This window comes from Parasteatoda tepidariorum, chromosome 8 (genome assembly GCF_982258835.1).
Source record: "Parasteatoda tepidariorum strain Cologne lab strain chromosome 8, Ptep-v5.0, whole genome shotgun sequence".
NCBI classification, from domain to species: domain Eukaryota; kingdom Metazoa; phylum Arthropoda; class Arachnida; order Araneae; family Theridiidae; genus Parasteatoda; species Parasteatoda tepidariorum.
The window spans coordinates 17,146,325-17,171,667 of NC_141762.1; the positions used below are offsets into that span (position 1 = coordinate 17,146,325).

Consider the following 25,343-nt stretch of genomic DNA (forward strand, 5'->3'; position numbering starts at 1 on the left):
TTCAAAAAAAAAAAAAAAAAAAAAAAAAAAAAAAAAACTGGAATTTAATTGAAATTGTTTTAACTTGAAATTTCTTAATTGTGTCAATATATCTCTATCAATGTTTGAATATTTTCGTAGCGTAAACCAATGCCGATTTAATGATTATTTAGTTTCATTTCAAATATTAGAAAAGAACGAGTATTCCGTTACTAACGGTAATAATATATTAAAAAGTTTCACAAAATAATGTATGTTTTCCATGTGACTTAGCTGAGAAAAAATAACGAAATTCATTAATTGAGCAATATATCTGAAACACCACCATTTTCGAAACAGAAACAATAAAATTATACGTGACAGTGACATTAGAGTGAAAGTGAAATTACATTATAAGAAAGTGAAATTACATTACGGCGTCAGAAATATATTGCAACTCGCTGCTCTTAGCAAGATAATCATTCATTGAGAAATAATTTTATGGAAGATAGCAGATTTCTTATCACTCATATGTACTTTTACACATTTCATAATATTTTTTTTTATATTTTCATTAAAAAGCCACATGGCTTTATGGTTAAAAAACCCAGAATAGAACCCTGGTTTGTAGAACTCTTCTTAAATTTAGGATTTAAGCTCTTCGAACTTTTGAAAACACATCATACGACGCTACCTTCATTCCGTCTAAGCTGCCATAAATTTTATATAAATTGTTTCTTAATAATACTTACACAATTCCTAAAACATGAACCTCCCTTTAATTTCAATATTTTATCAAATGCACTGTTTATAAAACTTCTTTTGATTACACCGCGTCCCATAGTGAACTGATCGTAAAGACAGGGTTCCCAGTAGATCACAGAAATAAAGCATCTCCGGCAGCTGTCAATGAGAGAATGGGTGACCACGTTGATCTGCCTGCGAAGGATCAGATTGCGCATGGTATCGGTTCTCGTTAAACCGTTCGTCCATCAAGTGCTGCTCGACATTGAATGCAGGTACTGAAATGGGGGGAGCCGCCCCCTCCGTAGAGAATTAAAGTTGTGATGGTGCGTCTTCGTATCATCCTTAGGGATGTGTCCCAGACTACCAACTTGTTGTCGATATCGTCATAATAACTTCCGGCATTTTTTTCTTGTTTTGTTTAGGGCTTCTTTGTTGCAAAACAAACTGTCACCGTTATGTTTACCTTATCTTCCAACAAATGAAAGCGGGTACATGGTTCAGGATCAACTGATTAATAGCCTAAACAATTGCTACCATCAATAAAATGTAGTAAAGTCTTGATGCTGTATTGACTGAGTTTTTAAAAATGATATAAAATATCTGCTTCATTCCCAATCCAGACAAGTAAAGGCTATTATTTCTAGAAGAGTGGACCACTATTGGTAGTGAATTCTCAGGATATCAATGCCCTAATTTAGTGTTAACTTAATCACTTGTTCATTAAACTATAAAATTTTCGTGTCAAATAGATTCATTTTGCTATTTGTAATCCATCCTGGTTTAAAACTGTAATGGTCAGCAGTGTAATTAAAATATCATCACTAAAATAACCATATATTTTGGAATTTGGATCCATTTGCAGGTAAGCCATAACATTGATTGAATTAAATAATCCTTTTTACTATAATCAGGTTGTTTATAATTCGAAGTCATTTGAGGGCAATCCGTAATACTGATTGAAATAAGTAGTCCCAATTACAATAACTAGGTGGTAGAATACTCTTGAATTTAGAGTAATCTACGGTCAATCTATAATAACGACTTAATTAAACATTGGGAGTACACATTAGTTCGATGTGCTTTCAAAAGATGGCTCTGGCTGTTATGAATGCTTCATAGTGACAACTGATTTCGGTGGTTTCAGAGAGGTTACACATCTGTCAATAATCTTAAGTTTATATCGCATTTAGTTTCATACAAAAACCCTGTTTTTCACTTTGTCAAATATGTCGAGTTTTGTGGCAATTAAGCAGCATTTGCGGGATGTTTTATGTTTCTGCTTTAATTCGTGGAAGAAAAGTGCAGCTGAAGCTCGTCGAATGATTGTAGAAGTTTATGGTGACAATGCTCCAACTGATAAATCATGTGGGGAATGGTTTAGACGATTAAAGAATGGTGAATGAAGAATGGTGAATGGTGTTGTATACTGTGAGCTGCTACAACTTGGCGAATCCATTACGGGCGATCGGTATAGGCTACAATTGATTCGTTTGAGCCGTGCATTACGAGAAAAACTACCGGAATACGAGCAAAGATATGACAAAGTCATGACGAGTTATTCCTCTGCATGATTACGGTTTGCCTCATGTCGTAAAAAATTATATGGAAGCGCTCAAGTCGATACGAGTGGTCGATACGAATTCTAGACCCAGCTTGCAACGATCACAGTGCTGACGTAAAATATCCTCGGTGGTAGACGGATCATATTCGGCTGTTAGGTAGACGATTGTTGAACGATGGTTATAGAATAGAATAGAATGATCGGGTATTGAAAATCCAGATAATACAAGAAAAGCTTTTTGTAAGTTTAATAAAGGTATCTCGCCTGAAATTATTCCTGGGATTATCATTTATTCTGACTTATCACGATTTTTTCTAAGATCACGCGAAAACAAATGAAATTTAAATTAGACGAAGAACTTAGTGATAGCGGCAGGGCGTTTGAAGGACAGGGCTTGTGAAGTTAAGACGTTTTTCGAATGACAAATTTTTTTTTTCTTTTTCAGGGATTTTGACTAGTATGAACAGCAAAATTTGATTGCATTAATATAATTTTACTCGAAAAACATTGGATTGGAGTGCATTAAAATGGATGTGAATGCTGTTTATAATCTGATGTCATTATATCTGAGTAGAAATAATTTTCGTACATAAGTGATGAGGCATTTGCATCATTTATTCATCTGTGGACCATAGGGTTAATCGGAAACAAAATATCCGAGGTGAAAAGAAGTATGGTGTCCTATTCGAGAATGGAATTATAAAATATCATGCTAATGAAATTAGATTTATATTAATGAACTAAGCTAATTTAATTGTTATTTCACATATTTATTTAATTGTTATTTCACAGAAACAGTCAAATATACAAATGACAGTCGGTATTTAAACTGTAAGGAATAAATTAGTGACTGTTTTCACTTAATACTGTTAAACAACCTGAATTGTATGCACTCCAGCTTTTTTTTTAAATATATATTTTCTTAAAAATATTTTAATTTAAAATAAATAATTAAAATATTTCCTTTTTGTCTTTGTTGTGCAATATATATATATATATATATATATATATATATATATATATATATATATATATATATATATATATATATATATATATATATATATATATATATATATATATATATATATATATATATATATATATATATATATATATATATATATATATATATATATATATATATATATATATATATATATATATATATATATATATATTTAGGTGTTTGTGGAGCATAAGAGGAAATAACGACAATAATTTAATAATCAAACTTAACATTTAATAGAGAAAAAAAAAGGAAATAAGTTTAACAGTAACATGATTGGTGAGAGCTACCTTCTTGCAGTATCGCCGAATCGAAAGTGAATGTGAAATTCGATTGTTCTATGTAAAAAGTTAAGAATTGATTCGGGAGTTTTTCTGCCTGGATCCGCTGGCGCCTTTCAACGAGGAAGTAGCTCATGAAATTATTCTCAGATGCAATCTGCCCAAACATTACACTATTGACACTGAAACTCTAAATATATATATAAATTTCATTTCAATTCCCAATTAGTAATATCTCCTATTTTATTTCCCTTATCTCCCTATTAGATATCAAAATTTCATTTTTTATTTTTTAATTAGAATTCTGTTAAGAGACGTGTCTTTTTTTAATATCTTGAAGAATTTAGAGGTAAGATATAAGGTAGTCAGATACGTATATAGAGGTGCGTTATTTACTATTTACATTTGCAACAAGGGTAAAGCAAGAAACGCAACTTTTGACAAAAGGAAGAAGAAAAATAGATAACAGACGAAGTGACAATAATCTTTTACGATAAGAAACAATTTCATTCTAAAACCAGCTTTGAAGTGTTCCCACAAAACAGATAAAAACGGCGATTTATATCTACATTTAAAATTCTACAAACTTTTCAAGATACGAATCTGACATGCTCGTTTTTTACGCGGTCGTTTCAGCCTTGTGTTTTCTTTCGGAATGTTACCAACTGCAGAACAATTCTCTAACCTGCAGAAATCTTAACAGATATACTGTGAAATGTTCTGGAATACATAATCCTGACAATCTAAAAAAATTTTATCACAAAATATTAAAAAGTTGGTTTTCTTCTAAAACTGAGGATGTCGAAGTGTTTGAAATAACAATGTCTCACTTTTCGTACATTCCTCATGATTTGTTGAAAGGTCATGACAATATAAAAAGGATAGAGATAAGTAAAACTACTTTAATGTCTCTGAGTGATACAGACATGGCCTTCGTTGGGGCAGAAAAAGGAGTCCGGAGGTTTGTAATGCGGCATTGTGTCTTTTTTGGGGATTTCGATTGGTACCAATTACGAAACATGACGCATCTACAAGAAATTGTGCTGATAGATATTGGTTTAAAATACATTGATATTGATGCGAATTTCCCCCATTCGTTTAATTTAAAGCAGTTATTTTTAGAATACAACAACATTTCATACATAAGTGATCAAGGATTTTCCAAATTTGTTAATCTTGAAAATTTACAATTAAGGGACAACAATATATCGAAGTTGAAGAGAAGCATGTTTCCAAACTTACTCTCAAGGATTGATTTGGAGTAAGTCATTTTTGTATACTTATACAAGTAAATAAACTTAAGTAATGCTTAAATTAGTCTAATAGTCATTATACATTACAGTAATGTATCATATATAGCCTATTATCAAATGTATTTTCGTTTTCTTCACTTTTTACGGATCGTAATAGTACTATAAAAATAGAATTTAGAACGTCCCCCTCATAAAAAGTTTTAACTTGTTGCAAACTGTTACGGATGCTCCTCTTAGTAAGTGGTGAAAAGCTTCGTGACTGTGCGTGTCAGCTTTTGACAAAGTTGAAGGAATGATGGGAGAAAAATACATAATACTTTTTATCCAAATGGAGCATTGTATTTTATGTGATTTTTGCACTGAATCGAAAGAACTCATCCCCGAGATGATCGAATTAATTTTAAAGTTATAAGCGTTTTCTATACAAAAAGTACAATTTTGTACCTGTATTAATTTACTTATATGACATTTCTCTCTAAGGGAGGTATTATTGTTTATATGTTATTGTAAGCTAAATCTAATGAAATCGAACACGAGTAAATAGGACTCATAGCTCAGAAGTTGTAAGGATTTTTGTCTATACAAATATGCTAGTTTCGACTTTTATTGATTGATGCATCTGAAATTGATATATAGTGGCTGAGTCAAAACATAAAATTGAAGACAATTGAATGAGACAAAATCAAATTCTATCTAGTCAATAATTTAGAAATTGTAAGGGTTTGTTTATTCAAAATAAGTCCAAAAACAGTTTTTTTATACACAGATTCATCTATTGTATTTTTTGAACGGTATGTTTCACTGACTAATGTGATTGGTCTCTTTCTGTTCACTAATACATAAATTGTCTGCATTGATAACTTGCAACATGTGCAAATGGGAACAAGTATAAAGTTGTATTTTTTCTACAAAAGCATTTTTACCCTCTAAATTTCTTGTCTTTGTTGATATTCGATTTAGCATTAAAATTGCCTGAAACTGAAATTTTTAAGCTCCGATTGCGTGAATTAAACTTTTGTTGTGTAAATTACCTATTACCGCATGTTTGTTCTCATTAGACTCAGTATTAAAAAGTATAATAAACAATCTTTTATGCGCTTAGATATCTATGTCACATGTGTATGCACAAGTACAATATTGTACATTTTACACATAAAATTTAGGCTTTTTTTAAGGGATATGTAGTATATAAAATGATGCTTTTTAATGAATAATAAGTTATTTTCATCATTGATATGAGTTTTATTTTATTTTATAACCGTCGTTGAACAGCCGACCCAATTTCATGGGTTTACGACTACTTACGTTCAACTCCGTAGCCTTGTAATTTTGAACCAATCCAGAAGACAAGGAAACTCCTGGATCAGTACCCCCAGAGGTATTGATTTGTTGTGGGAACATGGAGGACTTTGAGACTCGACGGATTTAACGTGCATCAGTCACCATTTACTACACGGGGAGTCTTCGGCTGGCGAGGATTGAACCCACGACCTCTTGGATATGGGCCCAGCGCCCTACCGACCAGGCTATCCCGGCCTTGATATGAGTTTGTAAAAGTTACTCATAACTACTCATAACGTTACTCATTACTCATAGCTCCCTCTATGTTTATTCTGAAAATGGCACAAAACGCCAATATGGAGAAAAATTTAGAGAAAATGAAGAGTGTTTGTGGTCTAATATTTTAATATTTAAAAATTGACTGCATTTTTGCATTATCTGGGCTCATAAAAATCTGTACAAAATGGGAATAAAGTGCTGATTTTGATAATTTTATTCTAGGTGAGAAAATGAAACCAAATAAGCGATTTTTTTTTAGAAAAGCTTAATTACTTTTAGAATATTTTAGTGCCGGCCAGGTGGCCGAGCGGTTAGCGTGCCTGACTGCGAAGCCATAGGCTGCGGGTTCGAATCCCGCTCTGGGCATGGATGTTTCTCTCTCTTTGTGCTGTCCTCTGTTGTGTGTGTGTATGATGTGTGAATGTGGCCCACCCTATAAACAGGTTTGTGGCAGTGTGGCGTGGTCAATGTTGCTCGCCTCCGTGACTTTGGTTCACAGGTGCCCGCTGGGTAACGCGAAATGAGCAACAATTCTGGCATAGTATAGGCAAAGATTCAAATTCAGTGCCTGCCTTTGGAAAAAAAAAGAAAAAAAGAATATTTTAGTTATTTGCCCGTTTTAAAGCCCGGATAATTTCTTTCAGCAAAGTGGCGTACATAATTTAAGATTATAACTTTGCATCAAGCATAAAGCACTTAAATTGTGGCTTTTTATTTTTCTTTTTCTTGGAGAAAGAGCTATGAAAAGCCTTTTTAACTATTTGTTTAATCGTTTCGGGCTTTTTCACATTCAATTTAGTTTGGAATACCACATCAGAAGTCTTGACAGCTTACTTACTTACAGTCTTGGTACTTTTTTCCGCCAATTTTTTCTCCTATCTTACCTCCCGACAAAAAAGTATACTCTACATTGTACAACTCTTAATCACTTACCATTACGATTCTTCGTATCTTGGCCAACAAAGAACACGGGGCGAGCTCAAATGATCAGAAAGTCGCTTCCCCCATCGTGGTTGCCGCCGGGAGAAAAGTGTTGAACCAAGCTGACTCCTCAATTTTGCTTTTAACATGTAAAGTCTATGGCGGGCTTGTCATACTTTGAATCGATTTTTCTTGTTTAAGAATCGGAGTGATCAATTAAAAAAAAAATACTAATAATTTTTGCATTCTTTCCTATCCACGAAAATGTAGGTCAATTTTTTTTAATCTTTATTACTTTTTGTAATATTGCCTTTGAAACACATGGCACTTTTTACCTTTGAGTAAGGGAGGAAGGCAACTTCCACCCCCAAGTTCATTCTCCAAGAGACGATTGCCGTCGACATCCCCCTTTCGTGACAGTGGTTAGTTGATTAGTTTCAGGTTACTTTAACACCCCAGGAAGTACAAATACCCCCACCAAAAATGCAGAGGAGACAGTGGAACTGGTTTTGGAGGTTCTCTATATTTCATCCATGTTCGGGCCGAACGCTTACTGAAGGTTAGAAGAGAAATGGAAAGGCCTCCTCAGGTATTCGTTGGCCAAGCTTCGTATACTAGAATATTTACATTTGAATAATCGTGTTTCGGCAATTTTTGAGCTATCTTTACAATACTCCAATAGGTTACATGCAATAAGTATTAGTAGACAAAAATGCATGTACTTTTTCTAACACTTTTTAATGTCTTTTTCGGGTTTAGAGATTCTATTTAAGCCTTATCTTGAGCAATTTGTTCCCCGTAAAATGAAAGGATAAGTTAGATAATGATTTAATAGTTTTATTTCATCACCTTTTAGATATAAATTAAAAAAATTTTGACCCGGAAAAATTTAAAATAAAATATTAAAATGATGACGAAGATGTCAGAGCACGCCGAGCATTGATGGAAGGGCTCAGCTCCATACTGTGTAATCTTTAACAGATGAGACCAAAAAATCAACGATTATGTATGAGGGTTGTTATGGCTAAAATTAAAAAAAATATTGTTAAAAAAGGCATTTTTTCCTAAAATGGTGGCCATTCGAAAAAAAAGACAAGAAAATTAATTTTTTGGCATTTAAACACAGGTGAAAAGAAAATCGAAATTTCGGAAAAATGCAACAGTAGCCATACTGCTGATTGAAACAATAGCAACATAAATTTTTTACTAATTTCCGAAGCGACCGAAATTGATCGAGTTATTTTTCTGCAATCCAAATGCCAAAAAAAATCTTTTGAAGGAAGATTTTGTGAGCGTATTGCTTTGGGTTTGATGGCGTGGGCACTTTGTTTGGACTTCATCACACTTTTCAACTGTGTTCAAGAGTAATAGTAAACAGTGCACATGCGTCGTGATTGCATGCGCTGCTATGGCGACCGCTGCTGTTTGATAATTTTTTTAGAATTCTTTTCTTCCCTCTTAATTTTGCTATCTATTGAGTTGGTAAGTTCGAATTTTCGATTAAATTATTGTTCAAAATTTTGTAAAATATTCTAACTTTTAATGTTTTGAGTTTCCTCTTGTTTCAGGATTTTTCTTTACGGCTGCCTTGCCGTAACTCTTCTTTTTGAAATTGTTACTGTTTTCATGGGCTTTGGACAAATTCTGGTACTTTTCATCAGCACAATATGTTACCTTTTTTCAATGTTTTTTTTTTTACTTTCATTATTTTTTTAAATGCTTCGCCTAATATGTTTGAACACTAAAACTCCTAAATTCTATTTTCTGAGTAACTACTATTGTTAATTTTAAGATTTCACTAAATTCTTTCAGGCCTTCTGGCGTTGCCATGAATCGCCACCAAGCCTACCTTTTTGAGTCCTCTTTTTTTTTTTTACTGAGATGTCATGTACGTGCACTTTAGAGTCCACAGTATTCTCTAAATGCCCCCTGACTGGATTAAGCGGGACCGGGTTAAGCTTTGATGTAGTAAGTTGGTGAGTTTATTTTTGAGATATTCGGCAGAGAGATCCAATATATACTTCTTGAGTTGTGAATGAAAGAAAATTTCATCATTTGAACGATATTTTTGTTTTTATTGTTTTAATTAGAAATCAGAAATTCTAATCTACAGTTCCAACTGGATCGTTTTTAATACTAATTCAGGTGAATATCAGAAATAAAGAGGGTCCCAAATTGATTGACATGGTCCCAAACGTCAGAGTTGAAGCAAGAAAAAAAAACAATGCCAAGGCCTAAACTTACCGAGGCTGAACGTAGACGGGACGACCGTTGACGGAAAAATAATTAGACAACAAACATTTTGCCAATGGGTAACCTGTGATAACCTTTCGGCAATCACTATATTTTTATTTTTTATTTAAGTTTCAAATCCTTTACATCCGGGTTTTTTTAGACTTACCTTCAAACTGCGATAACTGGATCACGTCTTCGCCATAAAACACGCCTTCCCCGAACGCATACCTTTCGTTGGCATGCACAACTTTCTTCAGACGGGCAGATGGAGGAAGATGCGCTTTTCCATCTGCTCTTCTTTGCTGGAGGAGGTGCGATGCTCCTAGAGTGCAAAACGATCCGCGTTGCACCTTTTGAAAAACTCAAACTGTTCCCTATTCGAATACTCATGACATCTTACATGCTGGCAATCACCATGAAATCATCGTTGAAGATCACCGTAGCCGAATAATTAGCAATTTCTATCAGATCTTAACTGGAATAGATATATTTTGAAGAAAACGCCAGAATAAGAAAATTTGGCGATTCGTTATTGTTTTGAATGTTCGCACAACACATCTTTCTAATAAACTGTCATTTGATAGGTCTTGGTAAATAGCCTCCTGCATCCTCGACGACATGGCCGGTCCAATGATCGCGTTTTGCAACTATATCAAATAGTTTCCAGACAAAACAGTTCCGCTCACATGCGCTCCATAGTCAAAATATGACATAAAAAAAGATTTTTTTGAAATTTTTTAGACCAAACCCTGGGCCTTTTATTGTTGCGAGAGGGCACTTTGACCCATCGGACAAGAATAAAGTTTTAGAGAAATGTTTCGATGAATTTCAGTGGTTATCCTTCGTGGTTATATCTAGTTTTAATCTTCTCTGCTTCTTACTAACGGTGAGAACAATGAACAATGAAAAGTGGGTTGTACAACAGTATTTAACCACAGCAAAATTGTGAACTACTTTTAAAACTAAATATTGTTTTTATATTTCAGTAGCAACAAAATCTCATCCCTCCCTTCTGATCTTTTCACAAACATGCCAAATCTGCAAGTTCTTAATTTAAGGGAAAACGGTTTTCAAACTCTTGACCAGACACTATTTGCACCCATCTGGAAGACCATAGGTATCTTTGCTATAGAAGGTACTATATTAGTATATTTTTAATATTATTATTTAAATATCTTAATTTGGATAAAAATGGTTCCCATATTCTTGACCAGACACTGTTTGCACTCTTCTAAAAGAACTTTTATCTATTTAATATAGAAGGTACTGTATTTGCTTTTCTAATACTATTAAAGTATCTTAATTTGGATACAAATGGTCTTCAAACTCTTGACCAGACACTGTTTGCCCCCCCCCTCTGGGCGAACTTATATCTGTTTAATATAGAAGGCACTATATTTGTTGTTGTTTTTAAATATTATATTAAAATATTTACTCTCATTTTGCATAAAGTGCTGAATGATTTATCTTTGGCATTGCACCAACAAGATTATCTTTCAATAAAAGTGAAAGGAACTATGTAAGCACTAACGTGGCAATTATTAATTTCTTGCTAGACTAAAAATATCAAATAGTCCATAAATGTTTCAACTACTAGAAATATTTAACTATTTGCGTCCAAACGTTTTGCTATTTTAGCTACCACTATTTCTTAAATAACAAAGAGGTAAAGTATGCTTCTGCAATAAGAAAACATGAGGTTTGCATTGCGTTGATTGACTAGAATTGGCAACCATAATTTACTGTTCCATGAAAGAGTTATGTTCTTGAAAATAAATTTGTATGGTTTTCCGTCGATATTTCATAACTTGCATCCCTTTGACTAGTTTCCCCTTTAAATTTCGATGATTTAATCTTTATTTATTTATTTAATAAAATGAACTATGTACACTGATCTGGCCTTTATTAATTCTTCTTTAATATGAAAATTTAAAATATTTTGATTTTGTTTTGAAAAATAATCTTGTATGAATTTTTCTTAATATAATAATAATGCAAACAAAAGTTGAAAAATAAGCAACAAGAACATATAATTAAAAAATTAAAATTACAAAATTTAGTATTTAAACTCAATCTAAATTAAAAGCATTTAAACTCCGCGTAACAGAGTGGCATAAATCACGGTTTGAATGTATTAATGATCAGAATTAAGAAATAAAAACTTTGTATTTATACATAATTCTTTCTCAATGTTGTTTTTTATTGTTGTTTTCTGTTGTTTTATTTGAGATCGATATTTCCTTGAAGTATATTGTTTCTTTACTTTCAATTCCACAGACAATCCATTGAGATGTGATTGTAGAATAAAGTGGATACTCCTTCATCGTTTTCCGGAGGGCAAAATTTACGGAAAATGCGCGGAACCCAATGAATTGAAGGGAAGACATTTGGGATCTTTAGAGCACTTAGAACTTTTGTGCTTCTGAAAAAATGGCTCTAAATTCAAAGTATCTTATTTGAATCTAATTATATTTTCTAGGAGAATAAAAGGTTTTTTTGCTTTTTTTTTGCTTTTCACTGACATAACCGAGAAAATGTGCAATCTACACATTTTTTATAACACATTTGTACACTGCCATCAACCCGTTGACATTTTAACACGAAAAGCGTTAGCAACAAAAACCAATTAGATATTGCTTACGGCTAATTAACACGAGTGTCAGCTATCACTATTTATGTCTTGCGCCGTCCGTAGTATAACATAACATTTCATACTTCATAATAGTGTGGATTTCCGACCATTTTATTTTCAACGATATTTATTTCTAAGAAGTATTTAATATTTTTAGAGCTTGCAAGTTTTTTTTTAAATAAACGAAATGCGTAACGTTCCAAAAGTGAAGAGGTTAAATATTAGCATTTTTCTTCACGTTTCGTAAAAGGGGAAAAATAATAATTATTTTCAGCTGTTACAATACAGGGAAAAAACAGCGACAATTATATCAGGGAAGCGAAAAATTATTTTATCGCTTCACATATTTGTAAAAGTGCGATTACAATGCTATAAATTCACTAAGAACCAACGTAATTGTAAACAATAGACTCTTCGAAATAATAAACATAAAAGCATCAAAAATTAAATATAAACCTGAAGTATAAGAATTAAAATGACTGAAGCTTCAAATTGCACTAATTAAACACACAATAATTCTTAACGAAATGTCCGTGGGCACTAAACTAAGGAAGCTACAAGTGGAAAAACAGCATGTCCTTCAACTTTGAAACTAGTACAGACTGATGGTGAATGGTATACCTTCAAGTGACGCAGTGTGGAAATCTCGATCCTGATTGGTTGTTGAAACGTGGCATTTGTTTACGTTAGCAACTCCATTCTATTTCGAGTAAGCCAAGCCCGTCAAGTATCAATTCTCACTAGTGACGCATATTATATTCTTGTAGAAGGATTTCAATTCTTTCACTTTATATACAAAGACAACCACGTAGAACAAAAGAAAATAACTATGCAACGAAGGTGTCAGGCACACAAAATAAAAATACATACATCATGGTTAAAGTAAAATACGTAAACACATAATAAATCTAAGTGAAGTGGGGTAAAAGACGCAGACGAGAAAGAATTATACTTAACTCGATGTGCGATATGGCACTGTAATTAATTAACTTTACTTTAATAAACATTTTAGCTTATGCGGAGAAACTTAGCTCAACTTAAACATGCCATTTTGCTCACAAACGATCAGCTGGTGCTGACGGCATAGGTCACATGTGTGGGTTTATGGGATCTTCTTCTTGAAGTGCAAGTATCCAATATTTTTCTTTTAATAAGACAAGGTGCAAAGCAATTTTCAATGCTAAATTATAGAAGACATCAGAAGAAATCAGATTCAAATTAAACTCTGCAAATTCACTAAGGAGCGCAGTGAATTGTTAAGTTAATTTCGAATAATATGTTGTTAAAATTGACAATATAATTAACTATAGAGTTCACCTTTGATATTTATTAAGTCAAATTGATTTATGATCTTCCTGAAGCGAATTATTGTTTGTTTTTACTTCAAAAATTTTTCTACCTTGATATCTTACCCTAATATAAGAAAGTTTCCTTTTAAAAATGTAACGTTAATAGCCAAAGACAACATAATTTTCACGAAGATTGATTGAATTAAGTATGGAAGTTGAAAAAAATAAGTTATGGAACAACAGGCGAGGACAGATTGTTTATGACTGAAAAATTCCAGTCTTATTATTTGATGCATGCATTGATCATTAGTTTTAAGTTTTTTTTCTTTATTTTTTACTTTTAAAAAGCAAAGATCATTCTGTTAAAAAATTGTATAATTATTATAAATTTATGTAAGCACATTTTGCAAGTTTTTTAATCTCATCAAAATACACAACTACCTAGTTTTGAAGTGAAGAAAATAAAATGCGTAAGACAATGAGAAGAATTTAAAGAGAAGCATATGTAGGGAAGTGCCGGGTACCCCTGCCCAGCGGGTACCCCCGCTCACTGCCAATTTCATATGTATAGACTATTTTTTCAAGTCAATGGGGCATCGGACATTAATTGTTATATTAAAAAAAGATTATTTACAAAGTTTCATGTATTTATGCAGCTGGTAACATGGTAAACAATAGTTTTGAAAATATGTTGAATACAGTAGTCATGAAATTAAGAAAAATTGGTTGAATGTTTCAATTAAACTTCATTTTAATACTAAAAAAATAATTTTTTCTATACATACAACGTTAAAGTATGTAGTCTTAAGTTTAATTTGCACAAAGAAAGAAGTTTATATGTGAAAAATTGTTCGAGTAATTACAAATTTACAAAAAAATTGGATTTCGGGTAGCTCCGCTCACATGAATGTCGGGTATCACAGTCCAATTTTATTTCGTCGATAAATGTACGGTTGCAAAGATTATTACTTTATTGCTTCAAATTTGAATGTTATCTGAATTTTTAACAACAAATATTGTTGTTATTAAATGATTGTCATTAAATGATAGAATTCACTAAAAGTATATAAATATGTAATAAATAAAATAATTTTGTGATAAAAATGATAAATGAGGTTTTTTCTGTTGTCAATACATTGGTCATTTGCATTTATACCTGAAAAAACAGTCAAAAAACATAATTTTGGTAACTGGGTGGGGCTACCCGACACATTTTGAAAAGAGCTGAAAAACATGTTTTCTCAAATTTCTATTTTTTTAAGTTAAACTATTTTTTTTTTGGTTTATTCTTTTTGCATTATTTAAGTAGATGATAAAACAATAGAAACATACAAAAATATTGATTATTACTCAATATTATACAGTAATATAAGCAATACTCCTTAAGTGGACGGCTACCCGACTCTCCCCTACTTATTAATGATATGTATAAATAAATTTATGTCTTTATAACAATTACAAAAGAATTATAATTATTTATAAAAATTTCAATACATATGTTAAAATGTTTCATCTGGTATAATTTAATCTCTTTTTCATTGTTCCCTTATTATTACTTTTGACATGAACTCAAGAACAATCATATAAATTAAAGATCCCGAAAGAAAGAAACTTTTTTGTAATAATCGGTCAGTATTTAAAAGAAAACATCGATCAAGAATTTTCCGAAAAAGCCCTTAAAATAGCACTAATTTTCGAACAAATTTGAATTTCGAAAAAAAGAAAAAAAAAACTTTTTATTATACAAATAAAAATTATCATTTTATCTTATCTTTTACTCTATTCAAACGATTTAATTGCTTGACTGCGGTCCATTAAACTACAAGTTTAACAGTTATTGATTATGGAACTAATAATAATCAATCATTATTTTTTCATTTCATACTACTCCCATACTATTTTACACACTTTCCTTTTTTGAAGTTTCTAAGAACTACAATTTTTGAGCAGCAAATCGGTATGATATTTAAAGATGAACACCCAAAACAATGACAGAGGTTAGAGTCCCCTTGCCGACAGGCTAATCATGGGAAGTTTTCGCGGTTTTCCTCTCCATGTAACGTAAATGTAAGTTAGTTCCTTCAAAAAGTTCTCTCAATGCTTGATCCTGATTGTCCCTTGTCTTCTGGAAAGGGCTCAAAATTACAAGGATACGGAGTTGAACATTGGCAGTCGTAAACTGAAAATTCGGTCGGCTATTCAACGACGGTTATAAAATAAAGTAAAATACTTTATAGGAGATGAAGTTTTCGCCTTCCAATGAGGTGAACTGGGTTCGAATCCCATCGATACGGTCGATACGAATTCCGCACCTGGTTTCACGGTCCACCGTACTGACGTTAAATATCCTGAGTGGTAGATAGATCATAAGTTAGAGTCCATTTGCCGTGAGGATAACCGTAAGACGTTTTTGTGGTTTTCCACTCCATGCAACACAAATGCGGGTGATTTCCCTCCAAAAGTCCTCTACGAAGGCAAATTTCTCCCAATACTTGATCAAGGAGTGCCTTTTCTTTCTCCAAGTACCTTTAAGGGAACTTGGAGGACTTTGTGATTTCGACAAATTTAACGTGCACCAGTCGCCATTTAAAGCACGGAGATAGTTCGACCGGCTGGATTCAACGTCCTACCAACCAGGCTCTAACGGTCCTGAAACAGGCTTTCTCAATAAAATTCTCGATGGCTCAGGGTATAGAGCGTTCAATGAAGTGTGTAAATTCCTTTGTCTTCTGGATTGGGTACAAAATTACAAAGCTGCGGAGTTGAACATTAATAGTCGCAAACTCAGAATTGGGTCTGCTGTACAGCACCGATTATAAAATATGGTAATTTCACCTCACAAAGTGGGAATGGTAATTTCACCTTTATTTTATCTTATATTATTATAACTAACTAAATTTTGTTATTATTACAACTAATAACATTTTATATTATTAATTATACTCACTCATTCATTAAAATAAAAATAATTGAGGGAATTTTATTAGCGTGATGAAATAACTTCATCACTCACTCATACATTATATGCATACATTGAATATCCTTCCACAGACGAATATTAAATGACTGGGGATCCGGGAGGCGATTTAAATCTCGGAAGGGTGCCACAAGTTTCTAAATGATTTAATTTTAGATACATGAGTAAAATCGCTAGAAATAGTTCCTTATTTTTCTATTATTTTGTTTGAAGATATTTTACTGTTTATTTGAATAATATATACTTCACTTTCAACCCGGTAGTCAGATTATCTGTTGTATCCGTGTGTTCTTAAAAGTGCCATAAAATAGACAATATGCCTAAGTTTAAGTTTATCGCATATCCATTCAAGTTCAAAATCAATCATGTCTGTTTTCTGCAGTGCTATTTTATTTTTATATTTCTCCGTACAATGTATTCAAATGAAACAAGTAGCTTCCTTCTGCGCAAGAACCTTCAACACAATAAACGGTTACAGAATAGAATGTTCAGGAATTGATAATCCTGATAATCTAAGAAAAGCCTTTTATAAGTCTAATGAAGGTAACTCGCCCACAGAAGCTAAAGCGGTGTCTATAACGGATTCTGACTTTTCGTACATTCCTCATGATTTGTTCCAAGATTTTAAGATAGATACGATAATAATAAAGAGTACTACTCTTTCCTCTCTCAGTGATACGGACACAGCTTTTGATGGATTAGAGACAGATTTAAGAGTTATCGAAATACGTGATTCCTTTCTTTTTAAGGACTTTGATTGGTGTCAGCTACGAAATTTGAAAAGAGTGTTCCATATTCAATTAAATAACATTGGATTGGAGTATATCGATAGTGATGTGAGTTGTGCGTCCTATGTGGAATTTTTATACCTAGGAAGCAACAGAATTTCGTACATTAGTGATCAGGCATTCGCATCATTTGCTCAACTTTGGAAAATAGATTTACAAGAAAACAAGATTTCAGAGATGAAGAGATGTATGCTTCCGAATCCAGCAAAGAAACTTTATATGGTTAATTTAAGGTAATAAATTTTTATTGATTAAAAATTTGTTGTATAAATTAAAAGTTATTTTAATTAATTAATAATTATATAAATTAGTTAATAATTTTTTAAATTAATTATTAATTAATTGAATTAATTAATAATTAATTAAATTATAAATAATTAGTTTAAATAATTAATAACTTATTGAATCAGCAAATAATTAATTGAATTGACAATTAATTAAATTAATTAATAAGTAATTAAATTAATTAATAATGAATTAAATATACTAATACTTAATTAAATTGATTAATATTTAATCAAATTAACAACAATAAGAAACGATTTTAGATCATTTTCTTCTTATGATATTGTATACAGATATACGAATAGCAAGTATGATTGAATTCGTTTTAAATCCTGTTGCATTTTTTAATTTAATGTTATGTTTCAAGTGCTATTGTTATTTAAAAAAATATATAAATAAATGTAAGTTTGATGAAATGCCCAGTTTCAACTAATTTTCCTTGTATTGGCAAATAGCAAAAAAAAGTGTAGAGTAAAGTGGTGTATATCGTCAAAGTACAGGAATTTCAAAAATAATAGTAATAATTAAATTAAAAATTCTACTCAAAGACAAACTGCTAAGTACCCTACACTAAGTAAGTGACGAAAAATTGCACAAAACACCCGTCTCGTTACGTTGAAATGAAAGAGACTGAAATATGTCAATAAGACAAATAATTCAGAATTTACAAAGATTTTCATGACAGAATTGGCATTATTTACACTTTTAAATTTGCTATCCTAGTAGTTCTCTAGTAAAAATATTGTTATATTAGCTCTCTAGTAAAAAAATTTTTGTAGTAGCTTTCTAGTAAGAAGATTGTTGTAGTAGCTCTCTAGTAAAAAAAAATGTTGTAATTGCTCTCTAGTAGAAAAAAAGTCAACTATCGATATCTGTGAATTTTTTCATGGATTTCCTTCATAATTTATCTTTATTGCTTTTATACTTATTTCAGTTATTCATCGCACTATAAAGTTAATTTCAAAAATGGTCGAAGCCCAAACATCCCCCAAAAAATATCTACCCTGACGCAAATTTTTTATTCTCTTCTTAGTAAATGGTAAAAAGTTGCAGGATTCAGTAGCTTTAAGTGAGAGGGTTTTTACGTCAAGTATATTTTTTCTAAAGAAATTTTCGTAATGATCTGTGACATGACTTTGAAAATTAAAACTTGATTTGTTTTTGTGTTTCTAGTTCCAATCAAATCTCTTCTCTTCCAAAGGATTTTTTCACAAACATGCCACTTTTGAAAATGCTTGATTTGAGTGAAAATAACTTCCATACACTTGACGAGACTCTATATGCTCCTGTCTGGAAAGAAGTATTTTCACTTTTGTTAGCAGGTAAAAAAAAAATGTTTCATTTCTCCCAAAACATTGAACACAAAATTCTTTCTTTGAAATCCAGTATTGTTAAATACATTGTTAAAAATTGCTTACTGAACATTAACGTCGTATTTTTTATTTATATATTAAAAGAACTACGATTCAGTTTCTGTGCATGCTTATCTCGGTGCTTATCTGCTTGCTTATATCTGTGGATGCTTATCTCGTGACTATACAAGCAGTACCTTTTTCTATAATTAACTTAGCATCACTGAGGTCAATGACTATTTGGCAATTTATTTACGACTCCTCAAAGTGTATAATCTGTTGTTTATAGACAGAAGATAATGTTTTCTTTTACTTTATTGTTGCTTTTACTTTTAATTATTACAGGCAATCCGTTAAGATGTGATTGCAGAATGAAGTGGTTGCTCAATCAAAAATTTCCATTTTCTACCACTGGAACGTGTGTGGAACCTATTGAACTGAACGGAAGAGATATAATATCTTTAAATAGGTTAGAACTTTGGTGTTTCTAGAAAAAAGAGCTCAAATACTAAATTATACAATTGGAATACCTTTAGAACAATGTACAAATAGCTCAATAAAAGCATTCCAACTATTTCTGAATCTTGTATATTTGTAATAATATAATAGTTAAAAAAGTGAGTCAAATAAATTTTACCACATTATAGAATATTATGTAATTCTGTCATTACTGAAGTATTATAATTTAATAACTGGGTATTTCAAGAAGAGGAAGATAAAAAATACCTACACTTGTGACCAATGACGTCAGGGCTAGCTGATCGTTTATAAGCAAAATGGCGCGTTAAAGTTGTGCTCAGTTTCTCCATGCAAGTAAGGAATGTTAATTAATGTGAAGTAAATTAAATACAGCGCCGTATCAAACATTAAATTTGTTGAAATATATTTCTTTCTCGTCTACTTCTTTTATTTAACTTAGATTTATTATTTGCTTATATATTTTATTGTAACCGTGATATATTTTTATTTCGTGTGCTTCGATGCATAATTTGTTTGTTTATGTTCTACATGGCTTTGTGTTAAGTAAGAAATATATAAGGAATAGAAACCTTAGTGAAAGAATACAGAATGTGTCACGAAAGAGAATCGATACTTGACAGGCTCAGCTTACTCGAAAAAAATGGAAAGAACAGTTACTAACGTAAATAAATACCACGTTTTAACTACCAATCAGAATCTTAAACCAGCACTACGTCATCTGCAGGTTATATTTTACCATGAAAAATAATGTTTCTTTCAAAATGAATATCCTGCAGTTCAAAATTTTTTAGACCAATAATAAACAATATTATAAAAAAAGTATCTAATAAAAATTTTTTATTGCGTGGAATTATGTTTGAATAAATGTATTTTATAATTGTGTGAAATTTTTTTTTAATTCCCCCCAAAAGTACTCGAGATATAGCGAAATACGCAAAAAATAAAATTAACATTAAGATAATTAACATCAGATAGATTAAGAGGTCCAATTTTCTGAGCATTCTCTTGATCTAACTATGGGGACTATATTTCCCAGATGGGGCTACCCCCCTTATTTTTGGGGTCAAAAATTCGAATCCAAAAGTTCAAGGTCAAAAATCAAAAACCCAAAGAAAAGTATGTTCAATTAGAGAACGTACATTTTTGTGTCTGATTTCGTAACTCATATCATCCGCACTTACTAATTATGTTAATTGAGGTTACCCCCTTAAACCATTAAGAATTAGTACTAGTACGAGAAAATTCCATTATTAGATCAAAAGTTATTCAGGGTGGTATATTTTTTGGCGCATTGTATATTGGGTAAAATGTAGTAAAAATTATTAATTGAAAAATGACTCATATTTATAAACCTGTAAATTTAACATGAAGTTTAGTTTTTTCTACGAACGTTGTAATTATTCGCGTAAAATACATATATTGAAAAGCATTTTAATCGCTTACTTTTTTGCCCTCACTTTGAACGTCCAAATAATTTCCTTATGATTCGATTAAGATCTATTACAGAACATAAATTTGTTTAATAATCTTTTCTTTCAAAAAAAAAAACCTTTTCAAAATAAATGTATATTAATATATCAAATTTAAAACGTATTTTAATAATTTAACTTATCAAGCAAGCTGGTATATTAAACACAATTATGCATGAAGCTGATCCCTAATTTTTAAATCATTCAACGGATTTCTTTTGTCTGTAATTTATTATAATATATAAATGCAATTTGCACCACATAATAAATATTGGGGAGCATAGTGGAAGAAGTAGGTAAGTGAGCTTGAGCAGATAAACTTAGAGGTTCATATACTGAGAAAAATGTATGTTTAAAACCTCCAGAATGTAATAAAGTAGACATTTTTTTGGCTCTATGGGAACAATAATTTTTACCAAAGCACTTTCGTTTTGATGTTGTTAAACTTAACTATAAAATATGGTTTTATAATTTGTGATAAAATTTGGAGGCTTATCATTATCAATTTTATACTTTAGAGAATTGGCAATAAAAACCATTTACTCGGTTAAATTTACTTTTCAGTATTGTATTTTTACCAAATGTTTGGTAATAAGAGCTATATTTTTATAAAAACAGAATTTCTTATAAACCGTTACCATATGAGAGGAAATATTACCAAATGAATGGTTTAAATACTGATAAATGAATCTTATATAGGCATCTGTAACCTGATTGAAAAATAAACACGACAAGAAATGTTAAATATTTTGATCGTATTTGCAAATTTTTACAATAACAAAATGCTGTTCTATTTTTTTATTAGATGCAAACGGAACTAACAACCATCATCTTAAAAGATAGGAAACAATTGCAATCATTCAATTGGTTGTATTCTTAAAAATCAGATAACAAAGGTGATAATATATGTCTATTTATCTTCAGATTTATCACATAAACCTTTCAAATTGTGAATTGTGTGTCATGTTTATTATTTTTTTTACATAGTTTGTTCTAGCTTTGTGTTTTCTTGCGGAATATTACAAAGAGGAAAACTTTTCGAGATATTGCATAAAAGGTTCTGATTTAGAGCAATGTTCGGGTATAGATTATTCCGTTAGTCTTAGAGAAGCCTTTTACAAATCATTAGGAAGTATATTGTCTACTAAAACTTACGATAATCCTGTTAATCTTAGGCATGCTTTTCACAAATCATTGAAAGTTAATTATTCTCTAACATTCATGATAATCCTGCTAGTCTTAGAGAAGTTTCTTACAAATCATTAAAGAGTAAATCCTCTACTAAAACTCATGTTAATCCTGTTATTCTTCGAGAAACTTTCACCAAATAAATAAACATTAAAGTGTCTTTTGAAATTTATGAGGAACTAGAATTTAAAATAATAAAGTATCATGTCCCTTTCACCTTTAAAATTAGCCGATCGAAACAATGTCTAACATCGAAGTTTTTATCTTTGGCTCGTGCGGTACTAAATTATTTTTTTTTAAATTTTTCATTATCATACTTTTGAGTTGTATACCATTTTATTTATCATTTTGAAAATTAAATTTTCAGCCAAAAATATAAAATTTTGATATGTATTGTTGATTTAAAATAGAATTGATTCGGAATAAGGTGAAACTGAAATTAAGTATGTCAGCAATATTATGTACAGATAAAAAATAAAACATATTTTAGCGGAAGGAAAAGTGAAAGTGAAATTACATTATGTACATTCGTCAGAAATATATTGCAACTCGCCACTCTTGGATTGATAATCATTCTTTGAGAAATAATTTTATGGAAGATAGCAGATTTCTTATCGCTCATCTGTTCTTTTACACATTTCATAATATTTTTTTTTATATTTTCATAAAACAGCCACAAGGCTTTTAAACCGTATGGTTATAAAACCCAGAAGAGAATCCTAGATTTGTAGTCCTCATCTTATATTTAGGATTTAAGCTTCTCAACTTTTGAAAACACATCATAAACCTCATACGACGCTACCTATTATACCAACTAAGTGGCCATGATTTTATATAAATTGTTTCTAAATAATACAATTATACATAAACAATACATAATACATGAATCCCTCTTTAATATAATTATTTTATCAAAGACAATGTGTATAAAACTCCTTTTGATCATACAGCAGCGTCTCACAGTGGACTGATATTAAAGATATGGTTCCCAGTAGATCACCAAAATCAAGCATCTCTGGCAGCTGTCAATGAGCGGGAGGGTGACCAATTTGATCGGCCTGCGAAGGATCAGATTACGTATGGTATCGGTTCTCGTAAACTGTTCGCCCATCAAGTGCTGCTCGACATCGAGTGCAGGTACCGAAATGGGGTATATATATATATATGTGGTGATAGGTTCGACGCTCATCGTAAAATCAAGTTTATTTCATATTGTTATCTGTTTGTCTTTAATCAATTGTGTTTTTACTTATTTTTGAAGTGAACTGAAATAAGAGTTCTGACGTCATATTCTTAGAATTGTATAAATGCCAGCACGCACATGACAGCCTGTCAGTATTTCTCTCATCACCTGCTGTGATGATGCTTCTTGTAAATCAAACCAACTTGTATATAAATGTAAATATGTTTAATAAAATATTAGTATCTCAAAGGAGCTATCTTCGCTTACCTCAATGGTGACCCGGATGTCTGACGATACAAGCAACTTTCATTTTTCATCATCGAATTAATAGGAAACTGCAACTATGGCGGAATCGTCTGCAGTAAAAATTCCCATCTTCAATATCTCTGATCCACACCTGTGGTTCCATATGGTCGAAGCAACTTTCCAGCTTGCGACACCGAAGCCGATTACGGAAAGCAAAACAAAGTTTAACTACTGCCTCGCCCATCTACCTCCTGAAGTAGCCGCAGTTGTAAGGGACGTCATTATAACTCCTGACGCAGAAGATCCTTTCAAAAAGCTGAAAGAAGAAATTATTGCACGCTGCGGGGAAACAAAGTCCCAGGAAATTCGACGTTTACTCTCCGGAGAGCAACTAGGAGATAGAAAGCCTACTGAACTCTTGCGCACTATGCAGAGAAGAGCTGAATCCCACGAAATCTCAGATTCTCTACTTTTGGAACTATTTCTAAATCAGCTACCGCAGCATGTTCAGTCGATATTGGCCGCAATCCCTTCACTAAGTTCAACTAGAGCAGCAGAAATCGCTGATAAAGTAATGGAAGTGTCAACTTCAAGTGAAGTTAGCGAAGTTTCTTCAAACCAACAATGCACCTTTGAACTTTTAGAAGAAGTTAGAGCTCTACGAAAAGAAGTAGCTGCATTGCGGACACGCAGCAGGTCTCGCAACCGGAATTATGCGCAGTTTCGTAATCGTCAAAGGCAATCCTCATCTCCACATCGAAACTCCAAAATGTGCTTCTATCATCGGAAATTTAAATCTGATGCTAGAAAGTGTGTCAAACCCTGCATCTACCAGAAAAACCAAGAAAGGCAAGAGTGAATGCGACTAACATCTTGCCTCCAACAAATTGTCGCCTTTTTGTTAGAGATAGACAAACTAACAAACAATTTCTAGTGGATACCGGAAGTGACTGCTCAATTATTCCAGCAAATAAAAAAGAAAAAACTCTTTCTCCTATTCAGACTTTTAAAGCTGCGAACAATACCATCATAAAAGTATACGGTAAGAAATTGTTAACTTTAGACTTCGGTCTTAGACGAAAGTTTAATTTTCCATTTTATATTTGTGATATAACTAATCATATTATAGGTGCAGATTTTTTATACTATTTTAATCTTAAACCTAATATTAGAAAACGTTGCTTAAATGATATTACTACTAATTTAAATTCACATTGTATTTTTAAAAATTCTGATATTATTTCAATTAAAACTGTTCTTGGTGAAAATTTTTATGAAAAATTGTTAAACGAATATCCTGAAATAACGAAACCTATTTGCTCAGACCAAATTGCTAAGCATAATGTTGTACATCATATAGAAACTTTTGGTTCACCAGTTTTTGCTAAACCTCGGCGTCTAGCGCCTGATAGGCTAAAAATAGCGAAAATGGAATTTCAACATATGTTAGATTTAGGCCACATGCGCCCATCCAAAAGTAATTTTTCATCACCTTTACATCTAGTTCCCAAGAAAAATAGTTTGGACTGGCGTCCAGTAGGTGATTATCGAGCTTTAAACGCTCAAACTGTTAAAGATAAATATCCAATTCCTAATATTATGGATTTTACTAGTGAACTACATGGAACTAAAATATTTTCTCACATTGATTTAATTCGAGCTTTCCATCAAATACCTATAGCCCATGAAGATGTACATAAAACTGCAATAATAACTCCTTTCGGATTATTCGAAAGTACTCGTATGCAATTCGGACTTTGCAATGCAGCCAGTACTTTCCAACGCTTTATTGACGAAGTAACTAGAGGCTTGGAAGGCGTTTACGCTTTCATAGATGATATATTAATAGCTTCCGAATCTCCCGAAGAGCATATAAAATATTTAAAATCACTTTTTGATAGACTGCAGTATTTTGGTTTAACAATAAAT

At 31.7% G+C, this 25,343-nt stretch overlaps 3 protein-coding genes across 4 annotated transcripts in view; all 3 read left to right on the forward strand.

Moving 5' to 3' along the window:
- The window catches only part of LOC107439100 (uncharacterized), a 29,214-nt gene extending 17,185 nt beyond the window's left edge, over nt 1-12,029 (forward strand). The window contains exons 1-3 of one of the 2 annotated variants that reach the window (XM_043056789.3): nt 3,927-4,817; nt 10,512-10,660; nt 11,803-12,029. In XM_043056789.3, the coding sequence (XP_042912723.1) occupies nt 4,165-4,817; nt 10,512-10,660; nt 11,803-11,951 (951 nt within the window). In that variant the 5' untranslated portion in view covers nt 3,927-4,164 and the 3' untranslated portion in view covers nt 11,952-12,029. Of the gene's footprint in view, nt 1-3,926; nt 4,818-10,511; nt 10,661-11,802 lie in introns of those variants that run through there. The other variant, XM_087149901.1, reaches the window with a different exon arrangement.
- A 4,718-nt stretch (nt 12,030-16,747) lies between these two features.
- LOC122272791 (uncharacterized) lies at nt 16,748-19,421 on the forward strand. Its single transcript, XM_043056790.3, has 3 exons — nt 16,748-17,444; nt 18,670-18,818; nt 19,194-19,421. The coding sequence occupies exons 1-3, from the start codon at nt 16,789-16,791 to the stop codon at nt 19,337-19,339; spliced, it is 951 nt and encodes a 316-aa protein (XP_042912724.3). The 5' UTR covers nt 16,748-16,788; the 3' UTR covers nt 19,340-19,421.
- A 3,746-nt stretch (nt 19,422-23,167) lies between these two features.
- LOC147805760 (uncharacterized) lies at nt 23,168-24,583 on the forward strand. The gene has a single exon (XM_087149902.1). The coding sequence runs from the start codon at nt 23,512-23,514 to the stop codon at nt 24,271-24,273; it is 762 nt and encodes a 253-aa protein (XP_087006028.1). The 5' UTR covers nt 23,168-23,511; the 3' UTR covers nt 24,274-24,583.
- The last annotated feature ends 760 nt before the right edge of the window (nt 24,584-25,343 follow it).

Bases quoted from the DNA above. Each gene is read 5' to 3' on its own strand.
- LOC122272791 (XM_043056790.3), top strand. From the start codon at position 16,789: ATGTCTGTTTTCTGCAGTGCTATTTTATTTTTATATTTCTCCGTACAA. The intron at 17,445-18,669 runs GTAATAAATTTT...TTGTGTTTCTAG, and splicing joins CTTTATATGGTTAATTTAAG to TTCCAATCAAATCTCTTCTC. The intron at 18,819-19,193 runs GTAAAAAAAAAA...TAATTATTACAG, and splicing joins ATTTTCACTTTTGTTAGCAG to GCAATCCGTTAAGATGTGAT.
- LOC147805760 (XM_087149902.1), top strand. From the start codon at position 23,512: ATGGCGGAATCGTCTGCAGTAAAAATTCCCATCTTCAATATCTCTGAT.